This window comes from Haliotis cracherodii, unplaced genomic scaffold (assembly GCF_022045235.1).
Source record: "Haliotis cracherodii isolate W230 unplaced genomic scaffold, xgHalCrac1.p SCAF_7, whole genome shotgun sequence".
In the NCBI taxonomy this organism is placed as follows: Eukaryota; Metazoa; Mollusca; class Gastropoda; order Lepetellida; family Haliotidae; genus Haliotis; species Haliotis cracherodii.
In genome coordinates this window covers 57,999,515-58,016,156 of record NW_027266330.1, presented here as the reverse complement: position 1 = coordinate 58,016,156, position 16,642 = coordinate 57,999,515, and the positions used below count along the sequence as shown (strand labels likewise).

The 16,642-nt window shown below is 42.7% G+C and overlaps 1 protein-coding gene across 11 annotated transcripts in view; it reads right to left on the bottom strand.

Moving 5' to 3' along the window:
- LOC139448502 (peripheral plasma membrane protein CASK-like) overlaps positions 1–16,642 on the bottom strand; it is a 483,162-nt gene that overhangs the window by 20,814 nt on the left and 445,706 nt on the right. For all 11 annotated transcript variants that reach the window (XM_071230056.1, XM_071230052.1, XM_071230057.1 and 8 more), the window contains one exon: positions 4,040–4,231. In XM_071230056.1, the coding sequence (XP_071086157.1) occupies positions 4,040–4,231 (192 nt within the window). The remainder of the gene's footprint in view (positions 1–4,039; positions 4,232–16,642) is intronic.

The window sequence follows — 16,642 nt, the reverse complement described above, 5'->3', positions numbered from 1 at the left end:
GGCCTAATTTGTCTTGTATGGCCTGCATTACGACCCTGTCCCACTCCAAAGTGCTGACCATTATTGGCGCCAATGTCCTACCAAAACTTGGAATTGTAGCTTGGAGCATGGACTCAGACAATTATTAGATTTATCCATCATCAGATATTCTCCTAATTACCCTACAAATGACAATATTCCTGGCAGGAGAATAAGCTCGTCAATACTGAGTCATCAAAGGACCAATTCCGTGCTCTACAAGAACCTTCATTATACGTTCAGATTTCCTCCTTATTAAGAATACTTCCTAGCATCCCTCTGGCCAGAAACAAGTTCAATACAATTGCCACACTAAATGAATCAGTTTGAAATTTGATGTTTTGCAATGTTATTAAGACCCATCACACAGTAATTAATCCCCTCTAAGGGATGGTTCCAGTTCTTTAAGTCCACTTCACATGTTCGTACCAAATCATTCAAAATTAATATGAATACTTTTTGGCAGTTGAAATGTGTTTATTATTGATTGAATCCTTTTCTGTAGTCATTTCAACTGTAAATATTCTATCAGGCTTTCACAAAGTGATTGAAGTGATTTTCTTAATAATTGGCAGCTTGCCATTACATGTCAATTAAAGTACCAGTAAACTTGCAGGGTCAGCTAAAACCAGCTTGTTAGACAACAGTGATGGGAGTTTTGAGTTGGTCTCTATTCATAGCAGTATTGTATCTGTCTCAAGGGCTAAGGCAAGATGAATGGGTTCGTGTCATGCACATATGTGGAATCAAAACAAGGCTTCTATCCTGACAAGCAAACACCTCAACAAATAAGTCCCAGACACCAATTCCTGTTCGATGAAGGTGCAATCTTGCAGTCTCTTGACATTATATAAGTACGGTGAGGTGAATGGCTTTTAACGTCTCATCCAAGACTATTGCACAAGATATAGCCATGTGCATGTCGCTGCCTGTACTAGTCCTGACTAATGCTGATTATTTAGTGCTAGCCCACTGAGATACCATGCCGCAGTTTAACATGAATACCCCACTCAGACACACTTTACTGACTCCAAGTCCACCAGTCCTTGTTTTAGCACCGTAATGCCGAGCGCCAGACAGGGTAACAACAAGTACCATCATTTAACGTCTATTGGTATGACGCGGCCGGGGATTGGTCCCAGGCCGTCTGCTCTCGGGGAAGAGAGACTACAACTAGACCATGAAGGCGGTGACATTTATAAAAGTATGAGTTTGGATTAACACATCTTTTAACAGTTGAGATAGGTTTTTGTGTGAGTGAGTGAATGGATGGGTTTGGGGTGAATGAGTTTGGGTTCTTGTGGGGGTGTGTGAGTGAGTGAGTGTGTGAGTGAGTGAATGGATGGGTTTGGGGTGAATGAGTTTGGGTTCTTGTGGGGGTGAGTGAGTGAGGTGAGTGGATGGGTGAATGTTGGGTGGGTGAGTGAGTGAGTGAGTAAGTTTGGGATGTGGGGTGAATGAGTCGTTGAAGTTTTTTCTGTGGGCAAGTCACTGAAAGGAGAGTGAGTGAGTGAGTGAGTGAGTGAGTGGGTGGGTGGGTGGGTGGGTGGGTGGGTGAGTGAGTGAGTGAGTGAGTGAGTGAGTGAGTGAGTGAGTTGCTACCAAGGTAAGCTCATCTTCTCCCAGCCCCAATGATGGATGCTGATGTTGACACAACACGACCCATCACCATGGCCACCCTTCTCCCATATTTACTACATCACTAAGTGCATTTACGTCAGTGAAGTAAATCAGTTTACTGATCCCAGTTTATGAGAATCACGACAAGAAACAGTGGTTAAGTCTCGGTCAAGTCTGATCCCGAAGGCCACAGCAGCACGCAATACACGCCTCATCCACAGACAGGATTAACAGGTTAGTACTCCGCAGCATGTAACGGACAACTTTCTCTCCAATCCATTGGAACTAGCAATCAATTATTCTTCCTTACAACTAAGACATCCGGTGATGCTTGGCATCAAAAAGAATTTTCAGTTATAATGGAGATAATAATAGGGTAAACCAGGAATTTTCCACATTTAGCGGATCAATAAACATATTAATGTTTTTTAGACTAAATTACTTTTATGATAACTAACATAGTAGACAATGAGCAGATCAAACAAATAGGGTTTGATGTCCATTCTCAGCAACCACCTCTGACAAATACATCGTTAAAATGTCAGAATAATATTTCTGCACTCACATACAGATGTTGTCCATGGACAGCCCTACTTTATCTTAATCATACCCCAGTTTTTTATACCAAGGCAGGTTTTTAATCAATAAAATTGGCTTTGAATACATGTGCATGAAAATTTACGTCACGCTCAGTCATTGAAAGAGTGAGTTTGGGTTAACTCCAATTTGAGAAAAAAATCAGTGATATGAGTAGTGTCAGCTTGATATGAGAGAACAGCCTGCTCAACACAATGTATTCTGTTTCCAGAGTTCCACACAGAGAGAGAGAGAGAGAGAGAGAGAGAGAGAGAGAGAGAGAGAGAGAGAGAGAGAGAGAGAGAGAGAGAGAGATATTTGTCAGTGATATCAGTAGTGTCAGCTTGATGTGAGAGAACAGCTGGCTGAACACAATGTATTCTGTTTCCAGAGTTCCAGAGAGAGAAAGAGAGAGAGTGTGAGAGAGAGAGAGGGAGGGAGGGGGAGAGGGAGGGAGGGGGAGAGGGAGGGAGGGGGAGAGAGAGGGAGGGAAAGAGAGAGAGAGGGAAAGAGAGAGAGAGGGAGGGAAAGAGATAGGGAGGGAGGGGGAGAGAGAGAGAGAGGGAGGGAGGGGGAGAGAGAGAGAGAGAAAGAGAGAGAGAGGGAGGGAAAGAGAGAGAGAGGGAGGGAGGGGGAGAGAGAGAGAGGGAGGGAAAGAGAGAGAGAGGGAGGGAAAGAGAGAGAGAGGGAGAGAGAGAGAGACAGAGTATACCATGCATGCGTGTGTGCGTGAGTGAGTGAGTGTTATCATACACCATATCAGGTCGTATATCCCAAACTATCAAAAGGCACCAGTTCACCACTAGACCTATCTATGTGCCAAGTTTGGTTAAGATATCTCTCATGGTTTTTTAGTCCTGCTCCGGAAACGAAACGTGATGGACGGACAGAAGGAAGGACGGAAGGACAGCACTCATTCCTATATCCCCCTTCCACTTCATGGCGGGGTATAATAACCTTCTCCTACACTTGTGATGCAATGGCTGACCAGGTGGTGGAAGTCTCACATCACTAATAGCCATGCAATTACAATCAGTTAGCACATTTAACTCTTTCAACACCACTCAACCAAAAGCTTTACTGCTGTGACACCGAGTTCCCAGAGACTCTTGTGTGATAGATTTATCGGATAGGAAATATCTGCTTGTAAAACATCTTTGCTACTACATGTTTTACACCGTTTGAAAGGTCTCATCCTACTGTTTATAAATATGAAAGATATATTTATCACATTATTTAAATAATGCATTTACAGTACAACTTGATTAAGTTTGTTTTAAATAAAAAGTGTAAGCTAACACATCCCTAATGTCCAGTTTTAGCTCCAAGGAAGCGAAAATTTGATGATTTACGGCAATTGTATAATTTCATAATATCCAATATTTTCTTCGTAAATCGTAAAATTATTTTAAAACAAATTTTGAATATTTTCTGTCATCACCCATATCCCAGATGTTTTCTGCTCAGTAACATAAAAAATAAATGGGAAATACATCCGTTTTCAAAGCTTTGTATGAATAACACGTGCAACGATTTCTTCGATTCGATCTTTTGTATCATTAGAAAGCCTAAGACTTCCATTATTATGACAGTAACCTCCCCTAGAGTATTTTCATAGCTGTAACATGCAATTTTATTGGATAGAAATTGGTTTCTAAATACCGGGGACCTATTCTGCCCTGGAATCACAAAGGGGTCGACCACGGGATACTGGGGACCTATTCTGCCCCGGAATATCTACGGGTACAAGCATAGGGGTCTGCAGGGGACAAGCTATGAAGTCCTGTCGTACCCGTATGCTGAACAGTGAAGAGAAAGGACATACCATTGGCTCATCCGTATTTTTCTGAAACTGCACGAGGCGGACGCGTGTCAAGTTGTCCATGTCGATGCTGTTCTCTGTAAGCTCAGGCTCTGTGTCTCCGTTCAGGTACGGCGGCTGTGGCGGCGGTGTAGCCCGCACAGCATCCTCACTGTACACTTCATGGGCTACAACATCATGTGCTTGTAGGAGGGCCTGAAATGAAACACAGCACTCTGTATTCAGACATCAGTTTCCATGGCAACATTCTGTGAAATAATTAGTTTAAGCACATATATAGTGATGCATTGTCCAAATCTTCCCACAGATGAAAGAAAGAAGACACTGTAGTGAAAATTCATGGAAAATGTTCAAGATGCAGTCTTGTTCACAGATTGATGCGTCCTCAGTCCAGGAATCCATGAAGTTCCGTAAAAAAAAATGCAGACCAATTGATGCACTTTTAAGAACAATGTGTTTTTATCGAGAAATCCCAAGTTTAAGAAGATTCAAACAAAAGGATATAATGTCCTCCAAATCATTCAGTGAACCTGAAAATATGAAAAGGGGGGCACTAACATCACAAAAGTATTACATAGCTGCTGCAAAAAGAAGAAACTACTCCCCACAAACCTAGCTACAAGTGTGTGTCTCCTGGCAGACAGACACACAACCTTCCCTCGCTCATCTCAAATTGCTAACAAGCTTACAGTCTGATCAACCCTGATACTAAGGTTGGGACACGAATAATTGATTTTAGCTGATAGAGCATGGACCATTTAATCAGGAAAATACCCATAGTTCCCCTCAATACCTCAATCTAGCACTTCTGTCGACATGGGAAGTTGGGAAATGTCGTCTGCAGATTGGTGCATTCACAGTGGTATTGATGCTGCGTGCTACTTCCCTAAGAGCTAGTTGACACTCCTGTGTAAATATCGCACATTAATCATTGATTTCTGCATGAAATGTTTGACATTTGTTTCAGCAAAAGCGATTACCAGCAAATATAATGTACTACTGCACGACGACTTGGCCCACTGTAATCAGTTGCTAAGGAAATGTAATACATCATTCAGCAGTAGTCTTCAGGTAAAGGGTATGAACATTGTGTTATGCTGTTTGTTGAGGATTAAGGGACCCGTTCAAAAGAAATTATTCCTTCAAGTTTTCACTACCTCGTTTTAAAGACCGGTTACTATACATAGTTATAGTTAAAATAGTTTATATATATATACTATATATAGTTATAGTTAATATAGTTTATATATATATATATACTATATATAGTTTAGTTACTGTATAAAAAATAGAAATCAGATTCTTTTTGGAAACCAAACTTTTGAACTGGTCCCTAAGATAAAACAGTTACTATACACAGTTAAAGTTAATATAGTTTATATATATATATACTATATATAGTTTAGTTACTGTATAAAAAATAGAAATCAGATTCTTTTTGGAAACCAAACTTTTGAACTGGTCCCTAAGATAAAACAGTAGCAAGGAAGCACTATCAGACAGCAGTCAGTATAGGGATGTGAAGGGTTAATGTTACCAGATGTTTTGATTTATAGCAAGTCAGTGAGTTGGGTTTAATGCCGCTTTTAACAGTATTCCAGTTATATCATGGCGCATCAGCTTAATGTGGGAGGAAAGCCCGAAGTGATGAAGGTCTCAGGTGTTTACCACTTCGGTGAAACCCATGAGCACGGCTATAGTGCTGACAAACTTAGAAACATAATCGGGGCGAACCGAAATTCGTACCCACGATTATAGGTTTCTGGCGTGCCAAAGCGACGCAACTCTGCACAGCAACGACTGGGCCACCCGTGCCCCCTTTTGATTTATAAGTGTTTCTTTCAGATGTTTATTAGCATGAAACCAACAGCTCACTCAAACACAGATAAGGACATAATCACTGATTGTAATATATTCTTGACATGCATGTTTCAAACAAAGCTTTCAACATTTCCACAGTTTTATGTTTGTTTGTTTCTTTGTTGTTTAAAGCTGCACTCTGCAATACTCAAGCTATATGATGGCAGTCTGTAAATAATCGAGTCCTGGCCAGACAATCCAGTGATTGAGATCTTGAGCATTGACCACGCAACTGAGATATGATGACATGCATCAATCAAGTCAGCGGAGCCTGACCACCTGATCGTATTGGTTGCCTCTTACAGCAAGCATAGTCGCTGAAGACCTATTCTACCCCGGGTCTTCATTGGGGACAAGCATGGGTTGCTGAAGACCTATTCTACCCCGGATCTTCACGGGGGACAAGCATGGGTTGCTGAAGACCTATTCTATCCCGGATCTTCACGGGGGACAAGCATGGGCTGCTGAAGACCTATTCTACTTGTTCTAAACCGAGGAAAACAGTCATGATGCTGTCAAGACTTGAAACACAATCGGAAACTGGGATTTGAACCACAATCACTGGTCTCGGGCAAGCCCAAGGGACACAACTCTGCACAACGAGTTCTAGATCTGGTGCATGAGACGACTGGGCCATCGTGTCCTTGGGCGTTCTGTTGTTACATTGTCTGGCCCTCATCCTTTAGGGGCTAAAACAAGGACTGGTCAGCTCAGAGTCAGTATACTGTGTCTGAGTGGGGTATTCATGTTAAACTGCAACATGGCCTCTCCGTGGACTAACGCTATAAAAACGACATTAGTCTGCACAGACAAAGACACAGACACAAACAAGTCATAAAATAAGTGCAATAATCTTGACCCTAGGGACCAGAGACATGCTTCCACTATTGCTGACTACAGCAAAATTCAAGATTCTTGAAGCAAAGTGTAGTATGCTCTACACCCTTTTTACAGTCCTTTGAACTGTGTTGAGGGGTTTGTCATGTGTTGGACCTACAAAGAATAATGAATGGACACGGCAGTCTTGCCCCGTAATTATCTGTTCGGCCATCTTGCTATCAAGAACTGATTACAAGCCTGGTTGTCTGGGACAACGACAGCCCTTCATTTGTACTAAAGAGGACATCAGTGTAACACTAGTCATTAACTCAGGCAGCTAACAACTGGACAATCTATTTGGTCCTAAGGCTAAAATAAAATATGTGTTTCACGGGCCCCCCTTCTACGAAGCCATCTCAGAACAACGACTGTCCTTAGTCCATGTTACAGTGTAGGAGTTGCGATGACCCTAGAGCTACGACTGTCCTTAGTCCATGTTACAGTGTAGGAGTTGCGATGACCCTAGAGCTACGACTGTCCTTAGTCCATGTTACAGTGTAGGAGTTGCGATGACCCTAGAGCTACGACTGTCCTTAGTCCATGTTACAGTGTAGAAGTTGCGATGACCCTAGGGCTACGACTGTCCTTAGTCCATGTTACAGTGTAGAAGTTGCGATGACCCTAGAGCTACGACTGTCCTTAGTCCATGTTACAGTGTAGGAGTTGCGATGACCCTAGAGCTACGACTGTCCTTAGTCCATGTTACAGTGTAGGAGTTGCGATGACCCTAGGGCTAAGACTGTCCTTAGTCCATGTTACAGTGTAGGAGTTGCGATCACCCTAGAGCTATGACTGTCCTTAGTCCATGTTACAGTGTAGGAGTTGCGATCACCCTAGAGCTACGACTGTCCTTAGTCCATGTTACAGTGTAGGAGTTGCGATGACCCTAGGGCTAAGACTGTCCTTAGTCCATGTTACAGTGTAGGAGTTGCGATGACCCTAGAGCTATGACTGTCCTTAGTCCATGTTACAGTGTAGGAGTTGCGATGACCCTAGAGCTACGACTGTCCTTAGTCCATGTTACAGTGTAGGAGTTGCGATGACCCTAGAGCTACGACTGTCCTTAGTCCATGTTACTGTGTAGGAGTTGCGATGACCCTAGAGGTACGACTGTCCTTAGTCCATGTTACAGTGTAGGAGTTGCGATGACCCTAGAGCTACGACTGCTATCGATGATAATGTATTAAAAATATACATTATTATCAGTTGTCATGACATAGTCACAGATGTTTTTGAATTCAGGTCTCAAGTGAGAAGATGGTTGGGGCTGTTATCAGAAACAAAAAAATTTGGGGGGGGCCTAAAGAGGTCATCCACCTGACAGCAGTTATTAACTGTGAGGGGGGGTAGGGTAGCCTAGTAGTTAAAGCATTCGCTCGTCATGACCAAGACCCGGGTTCGATTCCCAACATGGGTACAATGTGTGAAGCCCATTTCTGGTGTCCCCCGCCGTGATATTGCCGGAATATTGCTAAAAGCGGCGTAAAACCATACTCACTGACTGACTCATTAACTGTGACAGTCAACAGCTGAATACATGCCTGGTCCCTAAACACTCAATGATGTTGACAATGGACGGAGGTTCACTCTCACATATCTGATCACGGCAATAGTCTGGCAGTCATGTGACACGGTGTCCATTACCCTGGCACTTAGTTCTTGAAATGTAACTAATAGGTGCTCTCAATCACTGTCATAAGAGCACAGGACTGTCTTCAGGACAACGCCAATATGAAAACTAACAGTTAATTACAATGTAGAGGGAATGTGAGTGAGTGACTGACTGAGTCAGTCAGTCAGTCAGTCAGTCAGTCAGGACAACGCCAATATGAAAACTAACAGTTAATTACAATATAGAGGGAATGTGAGTGAGTGAGTGAGTGAGTAAGTGAGTGAGTGAGTGAGCATCATTTCATGCCACTTTTAGCAATATTACCACAGCCAGGCACCCCAAATATGGGCTTCATACAAGTTACCCATTTTGGGAATCAAACCCACAGCATGATGAGCAAACGCTTTAACCACTGGCCTACTCAACACTGAATGTGACAATTAAACATGCATAGAGGTTGATACATAACTTCTAGCTCTGCAGAAACCATACCAAGCCATACATGAAGAAACCAAATACATTATTCATATTTAGAAAGTAGGGCCACCATAATTTGTGTGTTGATTCTGACATAATGATTCTATCTCACGGTCTGACCAATGGCTGCATACATATCTGAAGTTGCCTGTGTTTCTGACGACTAATCCAGATTTATGACACTGCTAGCCAAAATCAATGGACACAAACAACCTATTGGCAGGCGAGGCTGTGATGTTCTTGAGGAATAGTCAAAGAATGAAAAGTGTACTTGTGGAGGAAAATATTGAATTGGTCAACAAGCCCAAGTGAAGACCCTGGTAGGTGGTCGGTCCACTATTTGGCCAGGAAAGATCAGAGACCAGTGAGGTCACGGCAAACCTTCTTTATCAGACACAGAAAGCAACCTCACCAATGCTGCTGTCGATGTTGCGAAGACCTGTAGTGACGTCCAACAAATCTGTCTGAAGAATGTTTCAAAATCTGCAAGCGATCATTCTCTAAGATCCAATGATTTCCAATAGTTTTCTCCCCGAATTTGGCCTGACCCATTTTCCTAATGGCATTGAAGAAATGTTCAAAAGCTTCACAATATTAAATACATCTGAGAGTGTTATTGGATTGACGGCGGGGTAATACTATCCACAGGTTTCCTTAACAAATTAGAAGGTATTGGCCTGCCAATGTGACTCATATTATACACAGATAACTGTCTAATCTTTGGCTCCCTCAGAGCAGCCAAGTGTTTCGCCACAATCATAATGTAACATGGCGGGGTTTTCGGTGAGATAGAATCTTTTAGAGAAATACTGGAAGCATAACTGTCAATTCATGAACTTCAAAGTTCCGAAAATGCAATAGTGTTGTGGCAGAGTGCTTTGCATCAGAAAAGAGACGTGATAGCGTAATGGAGGGCTTAGTTGTTTTTTGACATTTTGAAGTTGTATCACAGCCTGCCAGCTGGATGCTGGGAGGAAGCCAACTGATACAGAACTTGATGAGTGAGTGAGTGAGTTGGGTTTAAGGCAGCTTTGAACAGTATTCCAGTTGTATCACAGAGTGTAAGCTGGATGCTGGGAGGAAGCCAACTGATACAGAACTTGATGAGTGAGTGAGTGAGTGAGTTGGGTTTAATGCTGCTTTTAACAGTATTCCAGTTGCATCACAGAGTGTCAGCTTGTTGTGGGAGGAAAACCTGAAGTGATGCAGGTCTCAGACATTGACCACCTTGGTGAGCATGGGTATGGTGCTGACAAACCTCGACGACTGGGCCACCTGTGTTTGGACACCATGTTGGACATCTTCAAACAGGTATATGTTCCATAATTTGTATCCAATTCTTGGAATTACGATTGCTTCCTGAAAAGCAGGGCCTTGAACCATATCTGTCAGTGTTTTCTTTACAATTCATGGTAATTCATATAATTCATGGAATAGCCACCAACAATTACATTGTCTTTCAAAGACATGATAGATACAAGCCGGCTAAAACAGGATGAGCAGTTAACTCCCCTAGCCATGCCAGGATCTGCTTGTTAAATTATATTCACAGATTTGATCTGGTTCTGATCTTTGGTTAATCAGTCCTATGTTGACTTGCTCAAATCATTAAATGTCTATGACCTATTCATGTTGACATTCCTCCCACCAAAAGCTGACTTGAATACTTTTCCAGCAGTGCTAAGCCCATCTCACGCCCAACCCTGGGGCACAAGCTAACGAAGGCGCTGTTATTGGCCGTGCAGGGATACATCTTACTCAAACTTATGATCATAGGTTCGAATCTCAGTTATGATTTCTGGTGTGCTCGTGGGTTTCACTGAAAGTGGTAAATGTCCAAGACAATCATCTTCCCACATCAAGCTGACATGCCATCATAAACAGAAAAACTGTTCAAATTCACTCACTGACTTATTAAATACTGATCAGGGAAAACATATTATGCACTTTCACATATTTGAGCAAAAGGACAACACATCTATTCCTCAAAACATATTCCCCTTGATTACAAATTACAGGGGAGGTTCGCTTGTCACGCCGAAGACCCGGTTACAATGTGTGAAGCCCATTTCTGGTGTCCCCTGCCATGATATTGCTAAAATATTGCTCAATATACTCACTCACTACAAATTACATCTTTTGTCCAAGAATTTAAATAGTTTCTATCAATCTCCATTCCATTTCAACTGATATTGACAATGTGACTTTCAAAGATCCATAAACCACACCAGGAAGTCAAGGAGGAGATTCTCGCGTCATCCTGTGACACATGTCCGTATCATTGCCAGCTGTGGTTATGCAAGCACTACATTCTCAGCCAATCAATGCAGGATTTGTGTGCGGGCAGTTCTCCCCTACACCTGACCTGGCAATAGGGTCAGGACTGATCCTCTCCAAGTCCATCCACAATCAATAGACATCATGGGATTTCACTCCAAATTAACCAAATTTAAGCCATCTTTCAAATTTTCTCAAAGAAATCTTCTTGACCCTTAAAATTACATGCCACCACATCTGATCCTCTTAAAGATAATGTTTTCATCTTACACATTCATGGAAACTCGTTCTCACTCAGGTTTTTTTGGCAAATGGATTAAAAATTACAGTCTGACGCAGAGTTTGACGGCAGACCGAACTGAGTTTCACGCTGCGTATAGCATGTATGGCATGTATAGCATGTATAGTATGTATAGCACTGTTCCAGCCAGGAAATTTAACATGGGGCCTTACATACCGTACCGATGTAGCCTGGTCCTCAAGCCAACCCTTTGACCACCAGCAGGGGACAAGTCAGAAGGGGTCTTAGTCACACTGTACCGATGTAGCCTGGTCCTCAAACCAACCCTTTGACCACCAGCAGGGGACAAGTCAGAAGGGTCTTACACACTGTACCGATGTTGCTTGGTCCTCAAGCCAACCCTTTGACCACCAGCAGGGGATAAGTCAGAAGGGGCCTTACACACTGTACCGATGTAGCCTGGTCCTCAAGCCAACCCTTTGACCACCAGCAGGGGACGTCAGAAGGGGTCTTAGTCACACTGTACCGATGTAGCCTGGTCCTCAAACCAACCCTTTGACCACCAGCAGGGGATAAGTCAGAAGGGGTCTTAGTCACACTGTACCGATGTAGCCTGGTCCTCAAGCCAACCCTTTGACCACCAGCAGGGGACAAGTCAGAAGGGGTCTTAGTCACACTGTACTGATGTAGCCTGGTCCTCAAGCCAACCCTTTGACCACCAGCAGGGGACAAAACGAGGGGTCTTAGTCACTGTACCGATGTAGCCTCGTCCTCCAGCCAACCCTTTGACCACCAGCAGGGGACAAGTCAGAAGGGGTCTTAGTCACACTGTACTGATGTAGCCTGGTCCTCAAGCCAACCCTTTGACCACCAGCAGGGGACAAGTCTGAAGGGGTCTAAGTCACACTGAACCGATGTAGCTTGGTCCTCCAGCCAACCCTTTGACCACCAGCAGGGGACAAGTCAGAAGGGGTCTTAGTCACACTGTCCCCACGTGGAGAATAAAACCCAGGTCCTCAAGACAACGCTTTGACCACAAGGCTACCCCACCAATCCATTCTGAGTTTGAAACAGCTTTGTGTCTGTTAGCATCTATTGAGCAGTATATATTCTGCATGACATTTCTGAGTCAACATTCCTTAATACGGACATGCTTGCTGACTAGGTTGAAGCATGTCATTGATCCCAATTGTGTGGATCAATGCTCATGATATCAATCACTGGATTGTCCCTTTCAGACTCGATTATTTACAGACTAATAGCTAATTCATATAGCTGGAATATTGCTGAGTGCAGCGTTAAACAACAAACCAACCAACTTATGGCCTTTGGTACAGCGCACAGGTCACAATCAGGTGAAGTTAAGCAACGTTGGTTGCAGAGAGTAATTAGGTGACTTTTTTGAAATACACCTCTGTTCATCCAGCAGTGAATGGGTACCCGGTGGAAGAAGATGGTGACTGTTAACCTGCAAGCACCTCACAGGCATTTTGGGTTGTATACTCCCCAGGGAGCTGAGAATGAAAACGGATAGCACACTGATCCAGCAACCCTGGGACAAATAGGATCTGTGTGTCTAAGCGTACTTGAGCTGTAAACAATTGGAATGTGTGCAATAGCTGAGGTGAGTTGAGGTGAGGTGAGGTGAGGTGGGGTGAGGTGAGGTGAGGTGGTGTGAAATGGGGTTTAATGTCGCGTCCAAGATTATTGCACTTATATAGCGACGTGCATGTACGTGTGTGTGTTTGTGTGGCTGCTTGTACTAGTCCGGACTGATGCCGATTTATAGTGCTATCCCACTGAGATACCATGCCGCAGTTTAACATGAATACCCCACTCAGACAGAGTATACTGACTCCGAGCCGACCAGTCCTTGTTTTAGTCCCTTAATGCCGAGCGCCAGACAGGGTAACAACAAATACCATCTTGTAACGTCTTTTGGTATGACGGGGTCGGGGATCGAACCCCGGACCTTCCGCTCTCCGGGCGGACGCTCCACCATTAGACCACAGGGGAGGTCGAATGTGTGCAATACAAATTCATGATATGTATACCATATACAACATATGATATACAATTTCACTGGGAACTGCACTCGCCTGGTTAATGTGGTTTGTATATCATGCAAACATACATCAATTTCTCTAGGGCTTTCATTTTACTGGACATTTAGGGATAAACACGAAAATATATTCCTTTATCAACAAAGACATCAATGGTATAAACCTCATTATGATACAGGTTTCACAGCCAGCTTGAACAAACGACAATGAGTACCATGTGAAAGAGGATAGGCAGACTCTCCACTGGGGACTGAACTCTGTGTATGGCCCTCCAACTACGAAGAATTCCCTAAATCTAATTCTGATTCACACTGACTCAGAACGGTCGGCCATGCTGATCTTAACACCGCGTGAGTTCATCTTGTCGTCAGAATCACTGTTAACACTGCCTGTCTTTTTAAAGAACTTGGAGCGTTTTCTAAGGCAACCATCTTATCACATTTTCATGGAGATTGGCCGAGACACCCAAATGTTGCAGTGTGACTCGGTAAAAACATGTCTGATTATTTAACAAATATTTTCACTCTAGATATCAGGCACTGAAGGCCGAGAGAGCGACGCAAAGAGAAGGAATCGATAACTCGTAGATATGCCATCTCATACGGCGATGTGCACTCATCAACGAGCATCGTTAACAACAGCCAAACCTCCACCGCAGCAGCAGGGACGAGTCTAGGACAGTAATGAAGCTACCCAATTCTTCATGCAAACAGAATTAATGAGATAAAAGCACTAATTACCTTCGAAACTAATTAAAGGCAAAGTACTCCCTCCGTTCCCCGCATGAGCAGTGCGGCCTCACACAACCTCCTTGTGATACCCGGCGTACAAAATCAATGTTGATACAGCCTTTTAGCAGCCGGCCGCAGATCGATCGTGATTACTTTTGAAAGCATGAGGCATTTAATGTTCAACATCCGACACAGCAAGTGATAATTCTCCCAAAGAAAAAACAACATAATGATGGACAAATGTCATCTGTGCGCTAAACAGTTCATTTATTGTTCGAGACATGATATTTTCCTCCCAAATTAGCCCAATCCTGCATGTAAAGGATCTACGCTAACGACTTTGAAGAAATGATATTGCCCTAACAGCTTAATACTACATGTCGGGGCAGCACATGAACCAGTCGATCAGAACAAAGAAAATGTTTGTAATTTTTCTTACAAAATCAAAACTAATATTAGGAGAGAGATATCCGTGCATGTTCTGACAGACGGTCAGGGTCGGGAAGATCGGGAAGAGATGAAACACAATTAATGCTTCTACAATCAATAAGATCTTCCATTCACGGTTAAATCCTTCTCACTGTAAGCAAAATCGTCTTTCCATATCAGTACGTGGTTCTCATCAGTCATTGTACCAACCTTTTGATTGATTATATTGACTTTTTATAAATAAAAGTAATGAAGATATGACAGCTCCCCCCCACCCCTTAATGGAGTTTGGCTACTTATCCAACTTGAAAATATATATGAACTAAAGGTAAGGTGAAATGGGGTTTAACGTCGTGTCCAAGATTATTATATAGCGACGTGCATGCACGTGTGTGTGGCTGCTTGTACTAGTCCGGACTGATGCCGATTTATAGTGCTAGCACACTGAGATACCACGCCGCAGTTTAACATGGATACCACACTCAGACATAGGATGCTGACTCTGAGCCGACCAGTCCTTGTTTTAGCCCCTTAATGCCGAGCACCAGACAGGGTAACAATAAGTACCATCTATTAACGTCTTTTGGTATGACGCGGCCGGGGATCGAACCCCGGACCTTCCGCTCTCCAGGCGGACGCACTACCACTAGACCACGGAGGCGGTATATAAATTAAAAATAAAAACAAGAGTCGTCAGGATATGACATCCCCACCTTCCCCAATATTTCAGCCATACCATGGCAGTCTGTAAATAACCATCGCTGGACCAGACAAACCTGTGATTGATATTATGAGCAACATCCCTTACCACTGGAACACACTGACATACAATCTACCGAGTCCCCCAGCTTGACAACCCGATCCACTAAGTCACCTCCTACAACCAACATATGTTGCTGAGGACCAACTTTGTATTGCAATCTCCATGGACAAATACAGTGACTGAGGTTGCTTCAGCTGAACTCAACCTACTTCAAAAGCTTATGCTAAAAAACAAGAATTTCACAGATCTACATCACACAATAAGTAACACTGGATTTTCCATTCAGGATTTAATTTCCTCTGTTTACTATCTTGTGTCAGCTGAATGACAAAAAGAGTGAGTGAGTGAGTGAGTGAGCTTTTACGCCGCTTTTAGCAATATTTCTGCAATATCACGGCGGGGGACACCAGAAATGGGCTTCAAACATTGTACCCATGTCGGGAATCGAACCCTGGTCTCCGGCATGATGAGTGAACGCTTTAACCACTAGGCTACCAGACCGCCCGGAATGACTAAAAGACTTATCAAAGACACAGGAAATGAAGTTTTGACAATCAGATTTCTGACAGATCCAGGAAATGCAACTAGTGCAGAAAGTTAAATATGTAATTTTAATTCAGTTTTCACCAAATGAAAATATGCCAACATGATAGATGTTGCAATTTAACAGTGTAGGTAATGCTGAAGGTCCATCTGAGGTTAAGAAAATAGAATCAACAAATATCAGGAAAATATCATCTACAAAGTTTAGGAAAATAGTATCTACAAAGATCAGGATAATAGCATCTACAAAGATCAGGAAAATAGCATCTTCAAAGTTTAGGAAAATAGTATCTACAAAGATCAGGATAATAGAATCCAAAAGATTTGCAAAATAGTATCTGCAAAGATTAGCAAAACAGCATCTACAATGATCAGGAAAATAGCATCTACAATCATCAGGAAAATAGCATCTTCAGTCATAGAAGAGCTGAAGCATTATAGAACCATGCATGCAGCAGCATAACTTTATGTTCACACAACACAAAACTATCAAGGCACTTGAACAATAATTCTGAATGTGACAGCACAGAATTTGTGAAAAATTGGCTGTAAATTTATCAATTGTGACCACTTAATTTTAACCACTACTTTGAAATGTTTGTAACGACAACTACCACAAGGAAATTACATCATTTATTTATGATGTATGTTAAGAATACTGAACCAATCTCATTTTTCCATAAATCAACCATTTATGTAGGTGCATCGCATAGAGTATTAAATCCTGAAGA